The 27452-nt window shown below is 42.3% G+C and overlaps 1 protein-coding gene across 1 annotated transcript in view; it reads left to right on the top strand.

The window, feature by feature from the left end:
- The window catches only part of LOC106561314 (low-density lipoprotein receptor class A domain-containing protein 3), a 141429-nt gene that overhangs the window by 52341 nt on the left and 61636 nt on the right, over positions 1 to 27452 (top strand). Inside the window, exon 2 of the mRNA XM_045688748.1 lies at positions 10102 to 10248. Coding sequence (XP_045544704.1) covers positions 10102 to 10248 — 147 coding nt within the window. The remainder of the gene's footprint in view (positions 1 to 10101; positions 10249 to 27452) is intronic.

Genomic DNA, 27452 nt, shown 5'->3' with positions numbered 1-27452 from the left:
TTGGGGAAACACGTGTACAACATTCGACACCAATAATCCAAACTGAGAGAATTTAAAGAGAATCTGCGGAAAGTGATCATCGTGCATATTAACTTTGCAGAGAACTCAGGGTCGCAACTTTCACTGGGGACAGGGGGGACATCCACCCCTCACCAGATTCTGAAATTGCATCTCTGTCCCCCCAGTTTTAGCATTGAAATGTGATACACAATGAGGCATGCTGCAGACACCTCCGAGCGGTCGGGTAGGCTGTTTTGGAGTGTTTATCCGACTGGATGTAACGGCTGTCGTCGGAAGAAGACCAAGGTGCAGCGGAGTTAGTGTTCATCATAAAAGGTTTTAATGATCAACGAACACTATACAAAAGAAAACAAAAAACGACTAGCAACAGTTCTGTTAGGAACACACTAAACAGAAAACAATTACCCACAAAACCCAAAGGAAAAACATGCTCCTTCTGTGGGACTCCCAATCAGCAACAACGAGCTTCAGCTGTGCCTGATTGGGAGCCACACACGCCCAAAACAAAGAAATACAAAAACATAGAGAAAGGAACATAGAACGCCCACCCAATATAACACCCTGGCCTAACCAAAATAAAGAACAAAAACCCCTCTCTATGGCCAGGGCGTTACATTGGATAAAACTAATTATAATAATTATTTCCCCCCCACTTCAAAAACCGAAGTTGCGCCCCAGAGAAACTACCTGTGTAAATACAAATCAAATCAAATGTATTTATATAGCCCTTCTTACATCAGCTGATATCTCAAAGTGCTGTACAGAAACCCAGCCTAAAACCCCAAACAGCAAGCAATGCAGGTGTAGAAGCACAGTGGCTAGGAAAAACTCCCTAGAAAGGCCAAAACCTTGGAAGAAACCTAGAGAGGAACCAGGCTATGAGGGGTGGCCAGTCCTCTTCTGGCTGTGCCGGGTGGAGATTATAACAGAACATGGCCAAGATGTTGAAATGTTCATAAATGACCAGCATGGTCAAATAATAATAATCACAGTTGTCGAGGGTGCAACAAGTCAGCACCTCAAGAGTAAATATCAGTTGGCTTTTCATAGCCGATCATTGAGAGTATCTCTACCGCTCCTGCTGTCTCTAGAGAGTTGAAAACAGCAGGTCTGGGACAGGTAGCACAGTGAAATCCATACACCAGTGAAATCCAGGCAGTTCACTTTGGTGATTCTCACAAGCAGGTGACCCTCCTCACCTGTGTTGGATATACCACCAATGATACAGTTTCACTTTGCTCACTGAGCTCTTCTATGTGGATGACCCCTCTACAATCTGAGCTCATCTTTCAAAAGCACTGGCCTACTTCCTTGAGCTCTGCCCATCGGCTACTTTTGGAATCTTACTTTGTCTTAAATTAATTAAATGTTTAACAATGGTTGTTGTTCAAAATGTTTGCAATAAAATATTGTTTTCATACGATTTTTGTTTTTTTACATAGATGTCATTTCCACCACACCCATATATTCAATGCAAGCTAATGCACAAATGTATAAGAAATGTGTTATAAATTAATTGCATGATATTTCATTTTCAACTAAAATTGACTTTTAATGATGTGATCTATATGACATTTGTCTATGGCTGTCTGAGAAATATGACAGAAATATATAAATTCCTGAATAGTACAATCGCAGCCATTATCAGATATTATTTCTAGACAAATCCAAGACAATTATAATACTGGTAAAATGGTTTTTCAATACATTTTCATTTCTGAAAGCTTGCAGGACCAAAGTGCCCGAAGTTGCAGAATCACTCTTCTGCGCTTTCAAGGGCATATGACTGCGTAGATATACTGTAGCTTCATTGCCCGGCCCTAGCGGTCATACATATATAAAAGGACCATTATTCGGCATTGGGAATTTTTTTGTTATCGTTTTAATGGAAAACCGATGATAGAATTTCAGTTTAAACGTTAAGCAAAATTGTCCATTTGTCACATCCGTAATTTATTCACATTATGCAAAGTGTGTTTTTTTTAACTCAGTGAAGCGGGTGTCTTTGTATTTTTGTGTGTGTTAGTTTTTGTGTGTGTACTTTGTGTGCAAAGGGAACAAGAGAAAAGAGAGTGAGGCACTGACTGTTTTGGGCACAATGGACTGCATGCTGTATCGTTAGTACACTCCACCTAGAGCCCAGACACGTGGGGCAGCTTGTTTAGTACCCATGGTGTAGTACATGTGTTCAGGTGGCTAGGGAGGGGGTCCAGACATATTTGTTTTGTTTAGTTGATAGATCTCTCTGGTGAAGGCTGTGTGCACATGTGTGTGTTTGTTAAAAACTTTTCTGCAAGCCTCCTTTGAGTCGTTTGGACCAGACAGTATCAGATAGAGGACCGACGTGTAGAGAAACAGAGGGGTGCTGTTTCGCTCACTTGGATGCTTTCTCCTGTGAGATACATTCAGCGTCTTGCAAATTGAAGGAACATTATGAAACACAGAGAGACGAAAGATATATATTGTTTTATTTTTTATTGGTACATTTTTGGAGGAAGCCTGCCTTCCCTTGGCACCCATGATACACACCACTGCTCAAAACTTGAGACATCTGTAGTATTCAATGTAACGAATCATAGAAAAGATCCGACACCCTTTGGCCTGGTTTAGATCAATTGAAGACACCATAGACAGAGATATAACAGCAGGCTGCAGCACATACATCTAACCTGTCCTGAATGGGGAGAAATGCACAAAGAGCAGTGATGCCTGAAAGCTTCCAGTAAAGCCTGTATGTTATTACACTGGTCAATGCTACAGGCTAGCTAACTCTACATGTAGGAGACCTTCAGAGGCCTAGCCTCAGGCCTGTACAGGGAATTCAAACAGACTGTTCATTTATATTGGATGACCGGTGCCCTGTGCCCCCTGCCGTGTGTGTGTAATATGTAATGCTATGTGACTTGTGCCCTGTGCTCCCTGTCCTCTGCGCTGTTCCCATCTGGAGACTGAACAATAAGACACTGCAGAGAGGTAGAAGAGAGGGAGACGGAAGGAAAGGAGCCAAGGAGGACAGAAGAGAGGGATGACTGGACAGTCTTCCTCTGTGACCTTGATGTCCCTAACAAAGACTCCACCGTAAAACAAGCAAGGTGTTGTAGCAAACGAGACCCCCACAATGCAGCAGCGACACACATAGAAATAGAATGAATAGAACGTGCTTGAAACCTCTAACCCTGGCAATTTGACTGGTAAACTCATGGGTACACTCACAATGGCTGCCTGGCATTGTGACGCAATAATCCTATTTCTACTTCCTGTGTTGCTCCTATGGACGAAGATTTAGTTTAGCATCTTCCTCTTTGCAATGGCTACACTCACAATGGTCTCCAGTCCACCCATTATGCAATCAGTGACTTGAATGGGGACATCCGTTCTATTCTATTGCTATGTCAGCACATACAGTCAGGAGCGGCGGAGAGGGGAAAATGTATGTCTAATATATTTTTTTTACAAAAATATATATTTTTTTGGGGGGGGGTTATTTGCCTGGCCAATTACCGTAATCCAAAATTCCATAACCATCATAGCCCTAACACACACACGCACATACAGACTCTGACAGACACACACACACACACGGCTCCAATTTTCCTCCACCACTCGCTGTGCTTCAGAAGCTCCTGATACAGCCAACCCCATTAAAGTCAGTCTGTAATTGGAAAATAAATTCCTACCTCTAGCCATAAAAAAAGACAGGCTTATTCAGAGCTGTCTAATATTGATCCGTCCCCTCCCTTATTTTTACCTTCCTCAAACATAAAAAGCCCTTCTGTATTTGAATTGGATTTGGAGTCCTGAAAATGTAACTGTGTATTTTTTCTGCTTCAAACTGAAGTTTACATTCTTAATGGGGTGTGTGACACTATGTAGAGCTTTGTTGTGGACCATTTTCTGCAGTGACCATGGGAACTGGTTGGTTTTGCTTGTAGAAAGTGTATGTCAATACTAACATCAGTGCTACTGTACAGTATATACACCCTGTGTATATAATCCCCTCATTCAATTATGTACCATTCGAATCTATGTCTCACCTCTTCCTCCCTCCTGATCAATGTAGGTGAGATATGATACCCTGGCTGGGTGAAAGAGCCCACTTTAATGTCAGGTTATAGATTGAAGCTATAGATTGATACAGCCAAGGGTGTACAGTCCAGGGTACAGGGATCAACATGCTGAGGTAATCCTTCTAACCCCCCCCAAAAAAAAAAGGATATAGATGTACTATTGTAAAGTGGTTGTTCCACTGGATATCATAAGGTGAATGCACCAATTTGTAAGTCGCTCTGGATAAGAGCGTCTGCTAAATGACGTAAATGTAAATGTGAGGAATGATGGTATTACTGGGGAATGTGGAGGCAGGAAAGTTCAGGCCAGGACTTCTCTCTAACCCCTCTATCTCTTCTTTCCCACTCTCTCCATACCCCCTATCTCTCCTTCCCCTCTGTCTCCCCTCTGCCACCCCCCCATTAGTCTATCCCCCACCTGTCATTTCTCTCCTTGTATTCCTTGCTCCCCCATACCTCTCTCCCCCTCTCTCCCCCCTCTCCCCTCCTTGTGAGGCTGTAGCTCCAGTGGAAGTGGGGATTATGCAGCCTCTCATCCAGATGGGCTGTTGCCTTTTCTTCTCCTCTCCACTCTCTATTCCCCCTATGGAGGTAGCTGTATTGAGTAAGCAATGTCTGCTCCATCCTACTCTCTTACATCTTCTCTCTCTCTCTCTCTCTCTCTCTCTCTGTCCCTCTCTCTCCATCGCTCTCTCTCCATCCCTTTCTTTTCCCTGTGTCTACAGTTGAGGTGTGTGGGACAGTAGGGATTATGCGTAGACTGGTCCAGGCGTGCCTACTGTGTCTCTGTGGAGGCTTAAAGCCCAAGGATTCTAGTTGACAGAGGTTGAGGGAAGCGGGGGAGCTGATGGCGGGTGAAGGGAGCGGGGGCTGACAGGAAGAGGGTAGCAGGGTCTAGTCAATATTGGCTCAGGGTAATTGCTTTCATATTCGTTCTTACTGTTAACACATAGTCCCAGGTATGCTTCGTTTAGAGACTCCTACAGGTATCTTACTTTCTGATGATTTTATATGGAGTAAAAATGAAGTGAATTAGGTGAAGAGTAGTAGTGTGCTGGGGCGGGTGCGCATGTGGGCCTGCATGCATATGTGGTGAGTTTCATGCTGAAAGGGTAAATGCATTGCCAAATCAATTAAAGGTTATCCCAAGTCACCTTGGGGGATTTAAGTAGGAACGATGCACTAAGGTATACAGTTAAGTGTTACTGACGAAAACCCTACAGTAAGCTGATTCCAGACAGTGAAATGAGATTGCCTTTTTATTACAAAAGGAGCCAGTGAACTGGGATGCATACAGTGTGTGTCCTTGTGTAGGAAGACATCATATGTAGGGAAGGACACACATCTCAGAGTGAATGAATGAATGAAGGCATGATGGACTGAGTGAGGTGTAGAAGAGTGAGTGAGTAAGTGTAGGCCAATATCCTGGTGTAGTGCTAGTGCACACACACACATGTACAGTCCCAGACCAGCTCTCTAATTAACCCATTGCCTCTCGCAAACAGCCCGGTTCTCTCAAGTCTATATGCACGGCTCCCTCATCCACATTTCCAGTATGTGTGCACCAATGTGAATTTATGTGCTCGAGCATTCGTGCGTGCATGTGTGTGTGCATGTGGGTGTGTGCGTGTCACTGCTACTGGAGGCTGGTTTAAGCAGCTCAGTGTAGCCATCCTACAAACCCGCTGGCACGTCCTCCTGCCAATTAGAAACATAACTATTAGAATGCTACACATAAAAGACCTGGCAACAGCCCTTTTTGTCTCTTTCTGTTTCTCCCTCAGTCCCTTTCTCCTTTTATTGCAAGAGACAAAAGTGAGGGTTACATCACCCCCTCTAAGGATCAGGAGAGGGCTGCCGTGTAACATTCTGACGGGATGTTATGTAGACGTTTTCAGAACCTCAAGGTTTATGCCTCGATCACACCGACAGCGTCATTGCATTTTGGTTGCAGAGTCATTTTTGCGTTGCAGAGTCATTTTTGCGTTGCAGAGGCAATTGTAGTGCGTTCTGTGTGGTGCATACTTTGGATTTTTGGAGCGTATGCGTCAAACTGTATGTGTAGACAGCTTGACAGAAATGGTAGCAGAAGGTGAATGTTGAGCTTTTGTTGCACACATTTCCAGATGATGCTGCGTACCATTTTGCACAATGATTCTGTAGGTGTGATCAAGGCATTAAATGACCAGGGTGATAATGAAACACTTCTCATACAGCTGTAATCCCTCTATGACTCATACCAGCTGTCAATCACTCAGATGAAGCACTGGGAGTGGCTGGATCAGAGGAGGTTCAAAACAAGTGGGCGGGACTTAACCTCTGGAGCAGGAGATCTGATGGTTGGGGTAAAGCACAGTAGTACTTGACTTGCAGGCTTTCTGGTTATCTGTGTGTAGGTGTGTTTGATGTACTCTCATCAGATATAGTCTAATGAAAACATTAAAGGGTTAACTGTAATGAGCAATGTGCTAACATTGTGATTTTCCATCCAGAACACTTAAGTGAATGTTTTCATTGTTTCTGTGTGATGATGCATATAGAGGAAAACATGTTGGTTCTGTTGCTAGTTACTTAATAATACAACGTGTTTAAAGTACTGTGTTGTCTGTTGCGCGTCAATGACAATAACAAAATCACCGTTACTACAAGCAGCAGCAATCTAACACATCTTACAATCTACTTACTAGTTCCAGTTTGTCAACTTGAATTATAATGCATGTAGGCCTATTATTTATATATTGACACTGGACTCTTGTCATGTTGTATTCCTCCCTAGCTTGGTCCAGTTTGGGATGCAGATACAGAGTGAAACTGTGTATGGGTCCATAATTATCCCTATTTAGTGCACTACTTTTGACCAGAGCTCTATGGGTACAGTATAGGGAATAGGGTTCCATTTGGGACACATCCTTTGCCTTGTTATCCTTAAAGGGATAATTCTGGATTTTGGCAATGTGGCCCTTTTATCTACTTGCTAGCAGATACCCATAGACTTCCAGTCATTGCGCTAACGTGAGCATTTGCTAACAAAACTACCTCTAACTTCCTTCATACTGGACACAAAGACATAAAAATGGTATTCACAAGTTCATCTGACTCAGGTTAATTATCTCTTTAAGTCATAATTAGGCCGACTATAATGTAGGGGTGTTTGTTAGTGCGTACCCAGAACCAGTGCCAGAGCCCAGCCAGCCCAGCAGCACATGGTTTACATTCCAACTCCATTTGTCTATACTGTTGCAGTGCGTCAACAAGTTCTGCATCATCATGTCCCACTTACTAAAGATCAGACAGGCCACTGTGCTTCTCTGCTGCTCTGCTTAGGTGTCAATGGATCATACAATGGAAGAGCTTTATGGATGTACTTGATGCCATACAAATATAGCCATCCATATTGTCTTCTAGGTCTATAATCTACACAGGACTCTAGAAAGGAGGCTTCACTCAATGCTGCATGCAGCAGACTCTTGTCGTATTGAGCGACAGAGAAATCAGAGGATAAATTGTGTGTGTGGGTGTGTGTGTGTTTAGGGATAGACATTTAAAATAATTTCAGTATTCAAATAATCATGCTATTTTTTTAGGATATCTGGATAGTGTTTGAAAGAAACATTTTGAGGGGAATCTTCACTGAAAACTCGCTCGTGAGAGAGAGTCGGTGCGTTGCGCTCTGCTTGTTTCAGCAGAAAGGTGGGGGAGGGGCGAGAGAGGTGCAGGGGCTGGTGTGTGTGTGTGACAGTCTATCTGTGTGGCACAGAGGAAGAGAGAGTGCAAAAATAGCTAAACCAACTTTCACAAGATAGATAACCTATGGCAGCAACAAGTTTATCAATCATACCATCTGGTAGTGCCCATCTTGACTGCATCAAATCATTGTAAAGAAGTTAACTAGCTACAGTAGCCAGCTAAGTTAACCAGCTAGCTAGCTAAAGTAGCAAAGCTAATTGAGACAATTTTGCTGCGCTACCCATTCTTGGAGCAGGTCGAGAGCTTCAAGTTCCTTGGTGTCCACATCATCAACAAACTATCATGATCCTAACACACCAAGACATGCCCTCAGGAGAATGAAAATATTTAGTATGGGTCCCCAGATCCTCAAAAAGTTATACAGCTGCACCATCGAGAGCATCCGGACCGGTTGCATCACCGCCTGGTATGGCAACTGCTCAGCATCTGACCGTAAGGCGCTACAGAGGTTAGTGCGTATTACCCAATTCATCACTGGGGCCAAGCTTACTGCCGGGACCTCTATACTAGGCGGTGTTAGAGGAAGGACTCCAATCATCCAAGTCATAGACTGTTCTCATTGCCAGCACATGGCAAGTGATACCAGAGCGCCAAGTCTAGGTCCAAAAGGCTCTTTAACAGCTTCTACCCCCAAGCCATAAGACTGCTGAACAATTAATCAAATGCCCCCCCCCCTTTGTTTTTACACTGCTGCTACTAGCTGTTTATTATCTATTCATAGTCACTTTACCCCTACCCCCTGTATATAGGGGTGGCAGGTAGCCTAGTGGTTAGAGCGTTAGGCCAGTAACCAAAAGGTTGCTAGATCGAATCCCCGAGCTGTCAAGGTAAAAATCTGTCGTTATGCCCCTGAACATGGCAGTTAACCCACTGTTCCTAGGTTGTCAGTATAAATAAGAACCTGTTCCTAACTGACTGACTAAATAAAGGTTAAATAAAAATATATAGCCTCGTTGTTGTTATTTTATTGTGTTACTTTTTTAAAACTTTTGTTTCTTAACTCTATTTTCTTAACTGCATTGTTGGTTAAGAGCTTGTAAGTAAGCATTTCACTGTTGTATTCGGCGCATGTGACAAATACAATTTGATTTGTCTACAACAACTCCATTCATATGTTGGTTGATCATTGTAGCCTACTCGTTTTATTATCAAACTTAATTCCATTTTGCATTGATTAGAAATCTCCCACTTCTTTGATTGTCCAACAATAACAACAAACTACATGTGTGAAACATTTGTAGGTTACCAGTGTATCTTTTTTATGGGGCGTACTTATAAAAACTGCGTTAAAACTTGTTTAAAAAAAAAAAAATCTATCCTTGTAAGCTATGTAGCAATGTCACATAGATCATTTTATTTAATTTTAGACAAAGCCTTAAAAGGTGCGATATGTAACTGATATATTTTCACGTAGAAATATGAGTTATACATCTGTCATTATCATTGAAAGCAAGTCTAAGAAGTGGTAGATCTGCTCTATGTGCGCTATTTCTATACTTCTCGTTCTTAAGTTTTGTTTTTTGCTTGTATACACCAGCTTCAAACAGCTGAAAATACAATATTTTTGCTTATGGAAAATATATTTCACAGCGGTTTAGATGGTACACTGATTCTCTACACAATTACTGTTTGTTAATCTGAAACTAGGCAAACTATTAGAATTATAGCAACCAGGAAATGGCGGAGTGATTTCTGCATATTGCACCTTAAATTTTAAAAAAGAATACTCTCCCAAGTAATCGAATACTGTCCGTTTGGATATTTTAGTATTCATATAACCATTCCCATCCCTAGTGAGTGCGTGCCCTTATCTGCCTTTCGTTATATTATCCAGCAATAGAGTGACTCAGAGACTGACTTATCACCATATGACCCTTTCGTACCTCTCATATTGGTATTCATGATGCTATCCTCTGTTTGTATGATCTGCCTGTATACTGATATAGGAATGGAGCCACTGCCTTTAAAAATGTTCCATTTGGAGATAATAATAGCCTGCCTTTTGACTGTGATTATTATCTTTTGAATGCAATATAATTTTATCGTCCTAGTTCTGTTTGGACTATTATTATTATTATTATTATTATTATTATTATTATTATTATTATATTATTTTCCTCTTCCCACCCCACTCTCTTCCCTATCTTCCCCATCCTCCTTTCTTGCCTCATCCCCTCTTTCTTGTCCTTCTCATGCTCCTCTCTCCTCCCCTCCTCTTGCCCTCTCCTTCTCCTCCCTCTGCTCCTCCATCTCTCCTCTCCCACAGAGAGCCAGCTCCTTCCAGGGAACAACTTCACCACAGACTGTAACAACCCAGGGAACTTCATGTGTGGGGACGGGAAGTGTATCCCAGGGGCGTGGCAGTGTGACAGACTGTCCGACTGCTTCGACAAGAGTGACGAGAAAGGCTGCCGTGAGTACAGATCCCTTTCTCTGCTGGCTAATTCTCTCTTCCTCTCTCCCCTTCTCCTTCCCTGTCACCTAGGGTTGGGCCGTTTCCCGATTTCTATACCATTTCTGTTCCATCCCAGGGTATACGGTATTAACGGAAGTGCAAACAAGGGGCGCTATTTCCCAAAATTCTAAAATATTATTTTTAAGCAAGAAAACAATTTAGGAAACAGGACTCTTGATCCAGGAGGGGTTTGGATGTATCTGATGTTACCAAGAAGCTTGATCTTGAAATCTAGCCACTTAGCTAACAAGATAGCAAACCAAATGCATAGCTGGAGCCCTAAGCTGGATATCATTTATTTGACACATCTTTGATTTCTTACCAAAGGTTGGATTTCAATGAAGGAATATGTCGCCTACTCATGTTGGGTGGGAGGGTTTTAGGTCCCTCCCACCCATCTACTCACTCCCCTCAATATGGCTGTGTAGGTCACAAATTTTCATCAGCCGGTGATTGTCAAACAAATAACTGTCGGTCTCACTGTAATTGACCGTTAATTAATATAAACACATTTAGCATCTCCTGGCTTCCAAACACTTTAATTTAACTAGGCAAGTCAGTTAAGAACAAATTCTTATTTACAGTGAAAGCCTACACCGGTGAAACCCGGACGACACTGGGCCAATTGTGCGCCGCCCTATGGGACTCTCAATCACGGCCGGTTGTGATACAGCCTGAATTTGAACCAGGGTGTCTGTAGTGACACCTCTAGCACTGAGATGCAGTGCCTTAGACCACTGTGCTACTCGGGAGCCTACAAGCCACTGATGCAGAACTTTGGAACATCTACATTTTAAAAAGTCTAATAAATCCATGTGAAATAGCCTACACCTTCACAATAAATCCATGATGTATTTTAGACAGGTCTAAAGAAACCTGATACGAAAAAAGTGTAGTCTATTTCAGAAGAACAGAATAGCATACTCTGAGTTGTCCTTATGTTAGGTCCTGATCTGGCTAATCCATATGGCTGTGGGCTACACTAGTGCATTTAGCAGACAAGATTTGCTTAGAATTCCGTGGCATTGTTTTATATTATTTTATAGTATGAAGTATACAATTGAACAAAGCTCAATAAAAGAGACAGGATATTTTCTCCAAATTATTTGAGAGAGCTATTCTGTGTTGAGCTGTTGACAAAAAAACTCTTATATGCTTAATTTAGAGTTATTCATGTAATCTTAGTTGTACAAATGTTGGGCTGTATGTTTTGATTTTTAATAAATTGTAAGGTTGCATGATGCGACTAATGATGATTTTAAAAAGTTGCTTTAAAGGCATGAACTCTGCTTTGTTTTTTTGCGCAGGCTCTAGACACTTCGTCAGTCTCTCATTCACAATTTGACAAGCACTTCATAATGACTTGAATTTCCCAGCGGTATCCCCTTTGTGTGGCCATAATGCACCCTAAAAAAAATCTGGCCTTTTGCAGCCATTCTCCCTGAGTGCGCCTGCTCCGAAGCACCTCTCACTCACACGGTTCTCCATCATGTGATCCATCATGTGATCAGGTCTTTCTCACAGGCTACAAGTGAAGACAGACCGATCGGGGATGCAACTGCGTGCATCCTTATCCAATTCTGAGGTGCATATTGAAGATATTGGAAGAACTGTCCACATTTACTTTTCGTCAACAACAAGATGAGTAGGCCTAGCGAACAGCAAAAGCACTAGCCTATGTCAATCTACTATCCCTCATAATACAAAAGTTGCCCTATTTTGTGCGAGAAATAAATATTCCAAACATAGTGTGTGAAATTAGTTTTGATTGGGAATGGACCGTTATCATGCACCTTCCTGAAACAGGGGGCAGGGGAAAAAAATACATGTTATCTCTGCACTTAAATAACAAATGGAGGATGCTTTTCCTGTGGTTCATCTTCATGCCGGCCAAGTAGGCTATACTCCTGTTTTAAAGAGAAGCAATGTGCTTCATATTAGTAAAGTTGAGAAATAAATATAGAAGGCCTAGCCTACAGAAAGCTGATGGGATCCTCCTCTTTTTAATAGAGGCAATCACTTTGTTTTCTTGCGTAATTGCATAGCCTGTAGAAATGTTGCGCAACATGAGCTCATGGGCTCTCATGAAGTGTTTGATTAGCTTTTCGATTACATTTGCATTGATGTCAGAGTGATTAGAGGGACAATAGAATGCTGAGTACCGGACAGTTAGCAAGTTTGGTAGGCTACTAATGACCATCAGCAGCATTAGAGCTTGGAGAAGCCTAATTACCGTGACTAAACGGTCATGTAGAATTTGACTGCCTTCATGACTCGTGACTGCCGGTCACGAGGGTTGAGCCCAGCCCCTCAACCCTCGCCCCTCTCCCTTCAACCCTCTCCCGCTCCTGAGACTATTAGCCGTCTCTGGGGAAATGTACATGTTGCTCAGCCACAGTTTACACAACTTCCTAACACTTATAACACTACACACACACACACACACACACACACACACACACACACACACACACACACACACACACACACACACACACACACACACACACACACACACACACACACACACACACACTGTCCTTCCTCTTGTCCTCTCCTTCTGTCCCTTCACCAACACTCTGCTGTTTGCTGTGGCAGCTCAGGGAGTCACCAGACAACTCAAAGTCTCTCTCTCTATGTCTGCATCTCTTTTTGTCTGCATCTCTCTGTCTCTCTTTCTCTCCATCTCATTCTCGCTCTCACTCACTCTCAGCCTGAGATGTCTTGTTCATTTCAGTACAACTTTTTTGGGCAGACTTCTCCTCTCCTTTCTCAGCCTGAGGTCTCTGTAATCCATCCAAGCCGCCCCCTTCACTTCCATCACTTCACTTCCTGGTCTTGGCAAAGCAGACAGGCTAGGTTAGACTTGGTTCTTCAGACAGCTCCCTGCTCTGTCAGGTGTTTTCACCTCCCCAGATCACTGACGCTAATGTGCAGTAATAAATAAATAATACATTTAATTTGCATAGCACTTTTCATTACAGTTATATCAAAGCCCTACATGGGTAAAAAAAAATTATAATGATGATAAACATACAATTAAAACATAATACATTTAGAATCAAGGCAGAAAATAGTAGGCTGGGTGCTAAAAGGACTTTCCAGATTAGGACTTTATCAAAGACAGTCTGTAGAAATGTGTTCAGGGCCTAAAATTACCACCCGCCAAATGCGGGTAGATTTTGGCATTGGCGGATAAGAATATCTAATTCACTAGCCACGTTGGTGTGTGGTCACACTCAAGTCTCTACAGTGCGAGTGTTTCATAAAAATAGTTAAGTAAGTCAAGTAGTGATTTATAGTAAAATAAATGCTACAGTAGCTAGAAATTAGGTTGCTAGAAATTAGGTTGCTGATGTAGGTGGGACTCAATCCGTTAAAGGCTTTAAACCCTAAGAAGAGGATTTTAAAGTCAATCCTATAGTTGACCGGTAGCCAGTGGAGTTCAGCAAGGATGGGGGTGATGTGGGCTGAGTTCTTGGTCCTGGTCAGGACTCTGGCAGCACTATTCTGGAGAACTTGTAGCCTTTGAAGTGATTTGGCTGGACGGCCTCCAAACAGAGTGTTGCCGTTGTCGATCCGGGGGAAGATGAAGGCGTGGACAACTTTCTCTGCATCTGGCTGGGAGAGCGAACGTTAGAGCGTGGCAATGTTTCTGAGATGGAAAAAATATGTTCTGCAGATATGTTTTATATGGGCATTGAAGAACAGCAAAGGATCAAACTTGACTCTCAGGTTAGAAATGACAGAGGGATAGCTTGACCATAAATTGTAGAGTAGATGTTTCCAGCACTGGTGACCTGCTTGGGTGTCCAAATAAGTATAGCCTCAGTCTTGCTGTTGTTCAGCTGGAGGACGTTATTGCTCATCCATGCCATGATATCATCTAGGCAGCTGCCAAGTTTTGCTAGGGCTGAGATGGTGTCTGGTTTGGTGTTAATATATACTTGGCAGTGGAAGTTGATGTTATAGTCTGAGGATTTTGCTGAGATTAGGAACAGAATAGGCCCCAAAACACCCCTCTGAGGAACACCGCATGTGACTGTAGACTCCTCCAAGCTGGACTCTCCAATCATGTGGTATTGCTTCCTATTGGAGAGGTAGGAGGAGAACCAGTTAACTTCTTGGGGCTATGTGGGACGCTAGCGTGCCACCCGTGGTGCACCCTATCAACAGCAGGTGCATTTCAAGAGCGGCAAATTTGAAACCAAATAAATGTCAAAATTCAAATTTTTCAAACATACAACTATCTTACACCCTTTGAAAGATAAACATCTCCTTAATCTAACCACGTTGTCCGATTTCAAAAAGGTTTTACGGCGAAAGCATAAAGTTAGATTATGTTAGGAGAGTACATTGACAATAGCTGTGTGTAATGTTTTGTCAATTCAAAGACAGGGTCACCAAAACCATAAAACCAGCTAAAATGATGCACTAACCTTTTACAATCTCCATCAGATGACCTTCCTAGGACATTATGTTAGACAATGCATGCATTTTTAGTTCTATCAAGTTCATATTTATATCCAAAAACAGCGTTTTACTATGGCATTGATGTTGAGGGAATCGTTTCCCTCCAATAACCGGCAGTCAAGTCAGCACCACAAATTAAATAATTAAAATTAGAAAACATTGGTAAAATATTATATTGTCATTTAAAGAATTATAGATTTACATCTCTTGAACGCAATCAACTTGCCAGATTTAAAAATAACCTTACTGGGAAATCACACTTTGCAATAATCTGAGCACTGCGCCCAGAAAAATATGCTTTGCTATACAGACAAAGGGCCATGTTGGAGAGATCTAAAATCGAAAATACTATGTAAATAATCCATTACCTTTGATTCTCTTCATCAGATGTCACTTCCAGGAATCCCAGGTCCATAACGAATGTAGTTTTGTTCAAAAAAGCTCATCATTTATATCCAAAAAGCTCAGTGTTGTTAGCACATGATCTAAGCCAGCCGGACTTCTCGTCATGAACGAGGGGAAAAAATATATTTACGTTCGTTCAAACATGTCAAACGTTGTATAGCATAAATCATTAGTGCCTTTTTTAACCAGAACATGAATAATATTCAAGGTGGACGAATGCATTCTCTTTTATAACGTATTGGAACGAGGGTACCCAACATGAACTCGCGCGCCAGAGTCTAATCGGCCATCACCGTTCCATGGCTCTTGTTCGGTCAGATCTCACAGTAAAAGACTCAAAACACTTTGTAAAGGCTGGTGACATCTAGTGGAAGCAATAGGAAGTGCCAAAACATTAATCAACCCCTGTGTGTTTCAATGGCATAGGCTTAAAGGTAATTCAACACATCAGGTATCCACTTCCTGTCAGAAAATGTCTCAGGGTTTTGCCTGCCAAATGAGTTCTGTTATACTCACAGACACCATTCAAACAGTTTTAGAAACTTTAGGGTGTTTTCTATCCATATATAATACGTATATGCATATTCTAGTTACTGGGTAGGATTAGTAACCAGATTAAATCGGGTACGTTTTTATCCAGCCGTGAAAATACTGCCCCTAGCCCCAACAGGTTAAGAGCAGTTCCAGAGACTGCAGTGTGCTCTTTGAGACACCACAACTGTGTCAAAAGAAGCACTGAGATCTAAGAGGAGGAGGAGGCTTGGTGATCCAGATTCTGCAGCCATCAGTAGGTCGTTGGTAACTTTCACCAGAGCTGTTTCAATGCTGTGCAAGGGCTGGAAGCCAGGCTGAAAAACTTTTTAGAGCTGATTGGAAGACGGATTGAAGCTGGTTTGCAACCACTTTCTCCAGGACTTTTGATATAAGGGGAGTTTGAAGATGAGCCTGTAGTTGGAGAGGATGTCCTGGTCAAGTTTGGGGGTGATAGCAGCTGTTTTGAAGAGTGATGGTACATCCCCGGTCAGCAGGAACTTGTTGCTGAGGATAATGACAAACTGAAGAAGGCTAGATAAGCAGGCGATGCAGACGATTGACTGCACTGTGGTGGATATGACTTCTGTGAAGTTTCTTGAGGTAGGGTGCAGGTCATTTTAGAGGCCATGATGTTTGTTCTGATGATGTCCAACTTACTCTTGAAAAAATCTGAGAAGTGATTGCACTGCTCAGATGAGGCTGCAGGAGGGCATACGTTTGCAGGATTGAGAAAGGATTGGTTAAGAACAGGGTTCTTGGATTAGCTTTGTTGTTTTCAATCGTGGTGGAGTTGAAGGCTGATCATGGTGCTTTTAGGGCAGCAGAGTAGCTTGCATGGTGGTCTTTATAGACCAGTAGATGGACAGTGAGGCCATCCTTGCTCCAACACCTCTTAAGCGTACGTTAATGAGTCTTCATTGTGTGCAGTTCATCAGTGAACCAGGGTGAAGAGCGTTGGAAGGTAAATTTTTGTGTTTTTTTCGGGATCATTATGTCCAGGGTTGTACTCAGAGTTCTCATACAGGTTGACCATGTCATTGAGGGCCAGCTCACTGCAGTCAGACTCAAAGGTGAGCTGGATGTGTTCCAGAATGAGGGATGGGTTGTTTCCTTAGGTTGCGTAATTTAATGGTCCTCTTTAGGCGGTGGAGAGGAGTGAGTGAAGTCAGAGACGGTATCAAAGCCATAGTATTAGGTCAGCCATGATGGTCAGGTAGTTGGTCAACCATGGTTTGCCAGTGCTGTGATAAGATATTGTGTAAAATAATGCATGTGAAGAATTAGCTAGACAGCCAGTTTTAAAGAAATGATTCCATTAATTTGTCAAATTAACAGCCAATATGCCAACATTTCATTCAAACAATGAAGTCAATTCGCATCCATACACTGACTGAAATCAGTTGATGATAGGACTTGGAGCATGGAGTACTGATATTGCATCATATAATTGCACTCACAGCTTTCCAAGAAAACAAAATATGAGACATTTATGGTCTGTTTACATAGGCTATTTATACAGAAAATGTGTATAAAACATGTATAAACTGTATTTATAATTGTCTGACACTATTTTAAGTTGACTGTAATAATAATCACATGCCTTTTTTTATTTTCCTGCGTAAGAAAAAGCAATACATTACCTGAGCCTCTACTGCCATTCATTCCAATTAGACTGGTTTGGGATTTCTCCCTGACCAAGATGCTATTTTCGCCCCTTTATGGAACTTTGTCGTTTTTTGACATATCCCCTCTAGTAATTTAGGCAGGGACATCCAGTGATAATGAGTTCTGTGTGTACATGGTTGTGGGTGGGAACATTTAACATGTTGCACAAGGTTTAGAAAGTTCTGCAGAAATGGTGACCTTTATCATCCAACTCCACTGGGCATGTTGTACTGCTCTCATTGCGAGTGCACACAATTAACTTTAGTTTGTTAATTAGTCTCCTACCACCTTGTCGACCTCACCGTCTGCGTATGTTCTGTAGGAGCCCATATCGAAAGAGGCTGTTTGTAAGCTCCTTACACAGGGTTGTTTTAATCTGTGCAAATCTTGTGAGGAATCCTGAATAAAGTTTGCTGCCATTTCTGAATCTTTTGGTCCAGCCTTTGGTCCAGTAGATGGTAGATGAGATGAAGATCTAACTAGGCTGTTATTTGAATCAATACAATTTGCTAGTTGAGTGGCGAGGTTGGAGAAGAAGCCAAATATTTTAACTAATTTAATCTTGATGATAAAAAATACTTTTGCAGGAGTAAACTTCCAAGGCTGCCTCTAGGAGCTATGGCAACCATGGATGAGATCATTTAAAATTGATGCTGAAACAAAGTGAATGGCTTCACAGGAAGTTATTCTAATTGACGCTGAAGCAGAGTGAATGCATTGGTATAAAATTACCTGATAGCTCTCCCTACATTGTGGGAGCATTTAGTTGTTATTGTCTATCTCCTCCTGGGCCCCAGTTTGAGACATACACATACACACATACGCACACATGCACGCACAGAGACATACACACACACATACACACAATGTCTGAGACGCCGGGGTGTAGGTGGGCCTTAATATCCTGCAATAGATGGTTATGTGTCACCTGATATCTCCAGTGACTGCTCCTCCAAATCCCCAGCAAATCTCCCTGCTCTATTAGAGGCTGTGTGGCTGCATAGCTGGCCCTCTGAGTGGGGAGTAGGAGAGGAGAGCTTCATTAAGGCTGCTGGGCCTGCAGCTGGGGCTGATATACACAGATTCCTACTGTCTAGGGCTATGATGTTGGCCCTTTATACAGGCTACTATAGTGTGGAACTTCGCTAATAGACGTTTAAAGAAGTACACTACATACAAAAGTATGTGAACATCCCTTCAAATTTATGGATTTGGTTATTTCAGCCACACCCGTTGCTGACAGGTGGATAAGATTGAGCACACAGCCATGCTATCTCCATAGACAAACATTGGCAGTAGAATGGCCCGTACTGAAGAGCTCTTTGACTTTTCAACAAGTCAGTTCGTGAAATTTCTTCCCTGCTAGAGCTACCCCTGTCAACTCTAAGTGCGGTTATTGTGAAGTGGAAACTTCTTGGAGCAACAATGAAGCCACGAAGTGGTAGGCCACACAAGCTCACAAAACGGGACCGCCAAGTGCTGAAGTGCATAGCGCTTCCAAACTTCCTCTGGAAGCAAGGTCAGCTCAATAACTGTTCGTCCGGAGCTTCATGAAATGGGTTTCCATGGCCGAGCAGCCACACACAAGCCTAAGATCACCATGCGCAATGCCAAGCGTCAGCTGGAGTGGTGTAAAGCTCGCCGCCATTGGACTCTGGAGCAGTATAAACACGTTCTCTGAAGTGATGAATCACGCTTCACCATCTGGCAGTCTGACGGACAAATCTGAGTGTGGCGGATACCAGGAGAACACTACCCGCCCCAATGCATAGTGCCATCTGTAAAGTTTGGTGGAGGAGGAATAATGGTCTGGGACCCGTTTTTCATGGTTCGCGCTAGGCCCCTTAGTTCCAGTGAAGGGAAATCTTAACACTGCAGCTTTCAATGACATTCTAGACAATTCTGTGCTTCCAACTTTGTGTCAACAGTTTGGGGAAGGCCCATTCCTGTTTCAGCATGACAATGCCCCGTGCACAAAGCGAGGTCCGTACAGAAATGGTTTGTCGAGATCAGTGTGGAAGAACTTGACTGACATGCACGAAGCCCTGACCTCAACCCCATCGAACACCTTTGGGATGAATTGGATGCCGACTGCGAGCCAGGTCTAATTACCCAGCATCAGTGCGCGACCTCACTAGTGCTCTTGTGTCTGAATGGAAGCAAGTCCCCGCAGCAATGTTCCATCATCTAGTGGAAAGCTTTCCCAGAAGAGTGGAGGCTGTTAAGGCAGCAAAGGGGGGACCCACCCCATATTAATGTTCGTGATTTTGGAATGAGGTGTTCGACGAGCAGGTGTCCACATACTACCATGTAGTGTATCTATCTCAGATAACTGAAGTTCAATTCACATTATGTACTCTAGACGTTCCGCTAGCGGAACACCTGCTCCAATATCCAATGATAGGTGTGGCGGGAATTAAAAATACCTCAAAAATACAAAAACTTCAATTTTTCAAACATATGACTATTTCACAGCATTTTAAAGACAAGACTCTCCTTTATCTAACCACACTGTCCGATTTCAAAAAGGCTTTACAGCGAAAGCAAAACATTAGATTATGTCAGCAGAGTACCCAGCCAGAAATAATCAGACACCCATTTTTCAAGCTAGCATATGTCACAAAAAACAAAACCACAGCTAAATGCAGCACTAACCTTTGATCTTCATCAGATGACAACCCTAGGACATTATGTTATACAATACATGCATGTTTTGTTTAATCAAGTTCATATTTATATCAAAAACCAGCTTTTTACATTAGCATGTGACGTTCAGAACTAGCATTCCCACCGCAAACTTCCGGTGAATTTACTAAATTACTCACGATAAACGTTCACAAAAAAACATAACAATTATTTTAAGAATTATAGATACAGAACTCCTTTGTGCAATCGAGGTGTCCGATTTTAAAATAGCTTTTCGGTGAAAGCACATAGCCCGGCATCACAGGGCTAGCTATTTAGACACCCAGCAAGTTTAGCCTTCACCAAAGTCAGATTTATTATTAGAAAAATGTTATTACCTTTGCTGTCTTCGTCAGAATGCACTCCCAGGACTTCTACTTCAATAACAAATGTTGGTTTGGTTCAAAATAATCCATTGTTATATCCAAATAGTGCCGTTTTTTTCGTGCATTCAAGACACTATCCGAAAGGGTAAATAAGGGTCACGAGCATGGCGCAATTCGTGACAAAAGATTTCTAAATATTCCATTACCGTACTTCGAAGCATGTCAACCGCTGTTTAAAATCAATTTTTATGCCATTTTTCTCGTAAAAAAAGCGATAATATTCCGACTGGGAATCTGCGTTTAGGTAAACAGACGAAAGAAAACAAAGCATGGTGTCGACGCGGGCACGAGCCTGAGTCTCACAGTACTGTGACCAGCCACTACCCAAACGCGCTACTTTTTTTTCAGCCAGAGCCTGCAAAGCCACGATTCAGCTTTTTGCCGCCTTCTGAGAGCCCATGGGAGCCGTAGGAAGTGTCACGTAACAGCAGAGATCCTCTGTAATGGATAGAGATAATCAAGAAGGGCAAGAAATTGTCAGACAGGGCACTTCCTGCATGGAATCTTCTCAGGTTTTGGCCTGCCAAATGAGTTCTGTTATACTCACAGACACCATTCAAACAGTTTTAGAAACTTTGGAGTGTTTTCTATCCAAAGCTAATAATTATATGCATATTCTAGTTACTGGGCAGGAGTAATAATCAGATTAAATCGGGTACGTTTTTTTATCCGGCTGTGAAAATACTGCCCCCTAGCCATAACAGGTTAAATAAGCCTACTAACTTCTATTGAATTTGTTTAGTTTCAAAACATTGATGTTTCTATTATGCCTATAAGACCTGAAACAACTTTGTGTCTTTGTTTTCTACTACAAACCTGTGGTTTAGAGCTGTGCCTTTATTCAGTATTTTGGATGAGGCACTGTTTATCCACCTCCATACCAGTAGTATACATACTGTCTTGTTTCTTGTCTGGCTGCTTGCTTACCTGTATGCATGGCAACACTTATTATCAATACTATCATTAATGTTAACCTTGCTTCCTTCCTGCCGTCGCAGCAGCAACAACAGGACATGTATGTGTCGCTTGTCAGATGAGCTGCAACTAGTTTGATAGTATGTTTGCCAGCTTACATTTTCATATCTCCAGTTGTGAGGCCATATCTACAGTATGTCTACTGTAGACGTTAAAGCCTGGACTAGCCTGTTATTCCATTAGCCTTCAGCTATCCAGCTTCCCTACCTCTGTGTCCTGAATAGTAATCACTATTTTACGTGGATATAGCCTATTTCCCAGGTGCTCTAAGTGCTTTACATAGTAAAGGGAGAACGTTAGGAACTCACCTCATCTACTATCATGTATCACCCTTGTAAGTGAGGCCATGGCAGCTGTGTTGTACCAGAACGTTGTACCAGGCAGTGCAGTAACCTTTCAGCTACCTGCTCTGCCTCTGTCTAGTGGATGGGAATCATATATCTGGTTCTCTCTCCTAACCCCCCAGAGACAGGGCTACTTAGCCAGCGGTTAGCACTGATGTGGGCGGACTTCACACAAATTGGGTTTTTCATGCAGAGCTGGAAGTAAAGGTCATATTCAATGGGATCTCCCCCATGTCCCAATAATGAGAATTTGTTTTTGGAAATTATGTAGCTTAGGGGGAATGAATGGGCTGGAGCGCTGGCTTGCTGGCTGAACTGGACTTGCAAATGACTGATTTTTACACACTGAGACCCATATGCATACACTGACAATGTATAAACTCACATAATCAAGCTTTATTTATACAGCACATTTCAGACATGGAATGCAACACAATGTGCTTTCCAGGAAAAAATTTATAAAAACAATGAAAATAAACTGAAATATTTACTACACAACAAACATAAGAGGATGAAAACTAAAGAATAACAAAAACTAAAAAGCACCCTAAGGAAAGCGAAAAAGGGGTTTCTGCCCCCTTCAGGTTCTCTGTCAGACTGTTCCAGAGGCTGGGGGCATAGTAACTAAAGGCTGCCTCTCCATGCCTCTTGGTCCTAGGCTTTGGGATTGTTAAAAGGACATTGCCAGAGGACCTGAGGGACCTGACATGCATTGGGGTGAACAATTGCGTATTGATTTAATAACCAATAGAAGCATCTTAAAATGAATTATAAAACACACAGGCAGCCAGTGCAGAGACCTTAAAACCGGTGTAATGTGTGCTCTCCATATGGTCTTGGTCAGTACCCGTGCTGCAGAATTCTGTATGTTTTTCAGTTGACCAATGGCTTTCTTGGGTAGACCATACAGGAGAGCATTACAGTAGTCAAGCCTGCTTTTAACAAAAGCATTGAGTCTCGCTGTATCAGCCTGAAAGAGAAATGACCACACCTTGGCAATGTTCCTCAGGTGGTAAAAAGCTGTTTTGTTCACATTCCTAATGTGTGATTCGAAATTGAGTTCAGAATCTAAAATAACACCTAGGTTTTTCATCTTTTGCTCGTGGATTAAAATGAACAGCCAGATTCTCTCTCTGGAGTAATGAATCACGCTTCACCACCTGACAGTCCGACAGACGAATCTGGGTTTGTCGGATGCTAGGAGAACGCTACCTGCCCCAATGCATTGTGCCAACTGTAAAGTTTTGGTGGAGGAATAATGGTCTGTGGCTATTTTTCGGGCTAGGCTCCTTAGATTTGGTGAAGGGAAATCTTAATGCTACAGCATACAATGACATTGTAGATGATTCTGTGCTTCCAACTATGTGGCAACAATTTGGGGAAGGGCCTTTCCTGTTTCAGAATTACATGCTGACCACACCGCTCGTGTTGCAAAATAAATGTGCACATACATGTTATTCAATCATTGCATCCACACTGATGAGTGCGTCAATGAGTGTCTACGTAGCCAGGCACTAAAATAGAACTTGGTTCTATTTGTGACACTCAACGAGCTGCAAGTCCTGTCTCTACTATCTCCTCATTGATTTTTAGGAGCATATACCCACGTGGGTGATTGAAAGATGAACTGAGGTCCACACTCCAGTCCAGTTGGTTGTGGTAATGCACCATAAAGTTGGTTGCCAACAAAGTCTAAAGAAAAAGAAGCCTGATGGAGGAGAGATTACAGGAAAACAAACTTTTACCCATTTATCTGTAGATTAATTGTCGGATTAGAAGACCTTGTGCACGTCAGGTAAAATAACAACCCAATGTTTATATCCCAGGACAAATTAGCTAGCAACAGCAAGCTAGCTATTTAAATTGCCATAAATGTTTAATGCTTTTCAACCTGTCCCCAAATTAATATAGTTGGTTCAGAGTTTGTTTTGATATTTCAATCTGCGTGTCCCGATCGCGTCTGATGTGGGGGGACAAAATCAACATGCGAGCGATGACGCACGCAGACGCACGGTCTAGTCAGCATGTTTCAATGCCCCTGTGCACAAAGCGCGATCCATACAGAAATGGTTTGTCGAGATTGGTGTGGAAGAACTTGACTGGTCAGATTCTCTCTATGCTTTGGCTCCAACAATAACTACCTCGGTCTTGTCTTGATTTAGCTGGAGGAAGTTGTCAGCCATCCAAGTATTTAAATCACTAATACAGTTTAATAATTTATCCATGGAGCTAAAATCCTCCGGTGACACAGAAATGTATTGTCTGCGTAGCAGTGAAAATCAATGCTGTGCTTCCTGATAACGTTGCCACATATATAAACTGATTTAGTACCGGACCCAAAATCAAACTTTGTGGAACGCCATATGTGATATGTATTTTCTCTAAGTTATGTTCACCAAGAGTGACAAACTATTGACCGGTTGAATAGGTCCTAAAGCAATTTAGAACTGGACCTGAGAGGCCAACCCACCTCTGCAGTCTGTCCAGAAGGACATCATGGTGAACAGTGTTGAATGCAGCACTTAAATCCAAGAATACAAGGACAGAGGGCTGTTTGGCATCTGTGTTGGCTCTGAGATTATTTACCACCTTAACTAAGACTGTGCTGTGGTGGGCCCGAAAACCAGATTGGATTTTTTTTTTAAATAAAGGTGGCACTTAAAAAATAATTTAGCTGTTTGAAAACCAATTTCTCCAGTATTTTGCTTAAACATTTAAGGTTGGCGATTGGCCGAAAATTGCTAAGAGCTGAAGAATCTAGATTACTTTTCTACAGAAGGGGTGAAACCCCTTAGCAGTTCCATAGCAGTTTTTAGTGCAGAGGGGAAAGTGCCTGTGAACACTAGCTTGCATTTCTTCAGATATGCAATTAAAACTGTTTTGAAGAAGGTGGTGGGGATAGGATCAAGAAGGTAGGTAGATGGCTTAAGTTGTGATATCACTTTCCTGAGCATGTCTGTGTCAACCAGGGAAAATAAATTCATAGTGCCTTTGGGTGGTAGGCTAGGCCACATATCATCAAACTTCTCATCAGGTCTTGCTTGACTGATATCCAGCCTAATGTTTGTTATTTTATCTCTGAAATATGTTGCAAACTCATCACATTTAGATGTGGAGGACAGTTGACATACATTTGTGGAGGTAAGAATTATCAGGCCATCAATGGTCGAGAAGAGCACTCTCTAATTATTCTGATTATTAGTGATCAAGTTAGAAAAATGTGCCCGTCTGGTATTTCTAATTGCCTTGTTATATATGCCAAGTTGCTCTCTCAGAATATCATAATGGACCTGCAACTTTGACTTTCTCTGCTTCCGCTCTGCAATTTCTCTTTAATGTATTAGTTTCCTCACTCATCTAAGGGGCTCTCCGTTTGGATGTCACCTTTTTCAACTTTACTGGAGCTATGGCATCAATTGTTGCCCTTAATTTGCTATTAAAGTTATTGACTAAATCATCACAAGAGGAAGGCAGAATAGGTGATGGAGTATTGTTCATACACTCAATAAAATCTGTTGCAACTTCAGAGGTAAGCTAGAGTTTCTTAATAATGCGTTCAGTATTACCCTGTGCTATGGGAAACAAGGTAGTAAAATACACAGTGGTGATCAGATAAAGCAACATCAACAATGGAGGATATGTCAATAGAAAGCCCCTTGGTAATAACCAGGTCTTTAGTATGGCTGCAGTTGTGGGTGGGCCCAGTAACATGTTGGATAAAGTCCATAGAGCTCAAAACATTCAGAAAATACATTGTCAACATGAATGTTGAAATCACCCAACACAATGACTTTATAATAGTTCTTAAGGACAATAGACAATAGTTCATAGAAATCAGTAAAGAAAGTGAGGCAGTGCTTTGGTGGCCTATACAGGGTTATGGCCAGCACTGGTGGCTGACATTTAAACAGTATAGCATGATGCTCAAAAGACCCAAAGTTGCCAAATGAAATGTCCTTACAGCTGAGAGTATTATTAAAAATAGAGGCTGTCCCCCACCCTTTTCCCTTTTCTGATAGAGTATGAAAAGCTGTAGTCCACGGGGAGGCTTCAGTAAGAGCCACACTACAGTCTGAAGGCAGCCATGTTTCAGTGAGAAACATGCAATCAACTTTGCGCTCAGTAATGAGGTCATTCTTGAGAAAGGTTTAACTAGTGATTTCCCTAACATTTAAAAGTGTCATATTAAATGAGTGCGGACCACTCTTTCCCTGGGGCATCTGCCTAGAGGTAACCAATGGAATAACAAGCAAATTATTAATGTTACAACCACATTTTCTGACAGTTTCCAATCAGAATGGTAGGAGATGACCGGTTGTATAAACTCACTAGAAGGCAGAGTTAAAGGAACATAAATGTAGGTTACTCACAATAACCATAGTGCCATTTCCACAGGAGATGCAATGGTTTCCAAGTCCTCTGTTGCTTATTCTGACAGGGGAGAACTGGAGCACTACCAGACCCTGTCTGTCAGTCTCTAAAACAGTTTGCAATGTTGCTGGAAATAGTCCTGGAAACCCTGGGGTTAAGGTGAATCCCTTGTCTTTTAAAAAGTGCTGGTTGCTCCCAAACAAATCAAAGTTGTCACAAAAATGTGACATTCATGCCTTTGCAAAGTTTCTTTGGGTACATGTTTAGGGCAAAGAGTCGACTGAAATGTTCCGAACCCCTTTGGTAGCACGGGAGGGGGCCAGAGATAATTATTCTCTTTCCTGTGCTATTAAAAAATGGTAGTCCTCCCTCAGTTCCTCATATCGCCTAAAACAAAGGTCGTTAAAACCTACGTTAGTGACGATGGTGTCAATTTTGGAGTAGATGGACAGAACCATAGGCACAAGAGTTGATATCATGGACACGGGCTCCTGGGTGACAGTGAACCTTGGTTGGTCCACAGACCGTAGGCAGGCCAAAATCTCTCACCATCAAGCTGCCCACAATGATGGTGGTAGTGATGGAATCCAATGAGGAAACGACCTGCTGAACTGTGGTTGCCGTGGGGGAGGGTGCCACTGGGCGGCCGCCGGCTTTTGGTATACACCCAGGATCTGTGCTGACTCCCGGGGCTGATAGGTTCGTCTCAAGTGGGGAAAAGCTGTTTGATAGCGGGATCGGATCTTCTCTGATAGATGGGTGGCCAGACTGCCTCCCCGATCTCCTATGCCTTGTGAGTGTTCAGTCTCCCATGGGCCGCATACTTGAGCTTTACATCTGTCCTTTGGATTGGGACAGATCAACGCCCCCCGACTCATCAACAGCTTTGGTATAGGAGTCATTAAAAACTGAGATTCAGTTTGCCTGGGTTACAGCAAGGTCAGTGTACTTAGAAAGCAGGTTTTCCTTTTCTCACAGCCAAGCTAACAGCCGGAGGATCACTTCCCTAAGATTCTTGATGGTGGTGCATTTAGAGCAGACAATTCCCTGTCCATTTTCCAGTTCCACCTCATTTTTATCTTGTGTAGAAATCATCTCGAACCTGAACCATTTGTGCCCAGCTGAGGATAAACACACCGGTGGGCTAGCACTGCTAGCATTAACGTGCTCCATTTTCATGATGGCTAGCAACTGACTGCTACTTAACAGGAGTCCGGAACACAAACGTGCGGTCCCAGCTGTAAAGGCTAACCGTGTTGGTGAATCAATAGCATTACAACCTTTAGTTAAGATTAAAAACGATTTAATGAAAATTATTTAATAA

The sequence above is a fragment of the Salmo salar genome, chromosome ssa10, assembly GCF_905237065.1.
Source record: "Salmo salar chromosome ssa10, Ssal_v3.1, whole genome shotgun sequence".
NCBI classification, from domain to species: domain Eukaryota; kingdom Metazoa; phylum Chordata; class Actinopteri; order Salmoniformes; family Salmonidae; genus Salmo; species Salmo salar.
The sequence above is the reverse complement of the archived record's forward strand: the minus strand, read 5'-3'. Positions and strand labels throughout refer to the sequence as shown.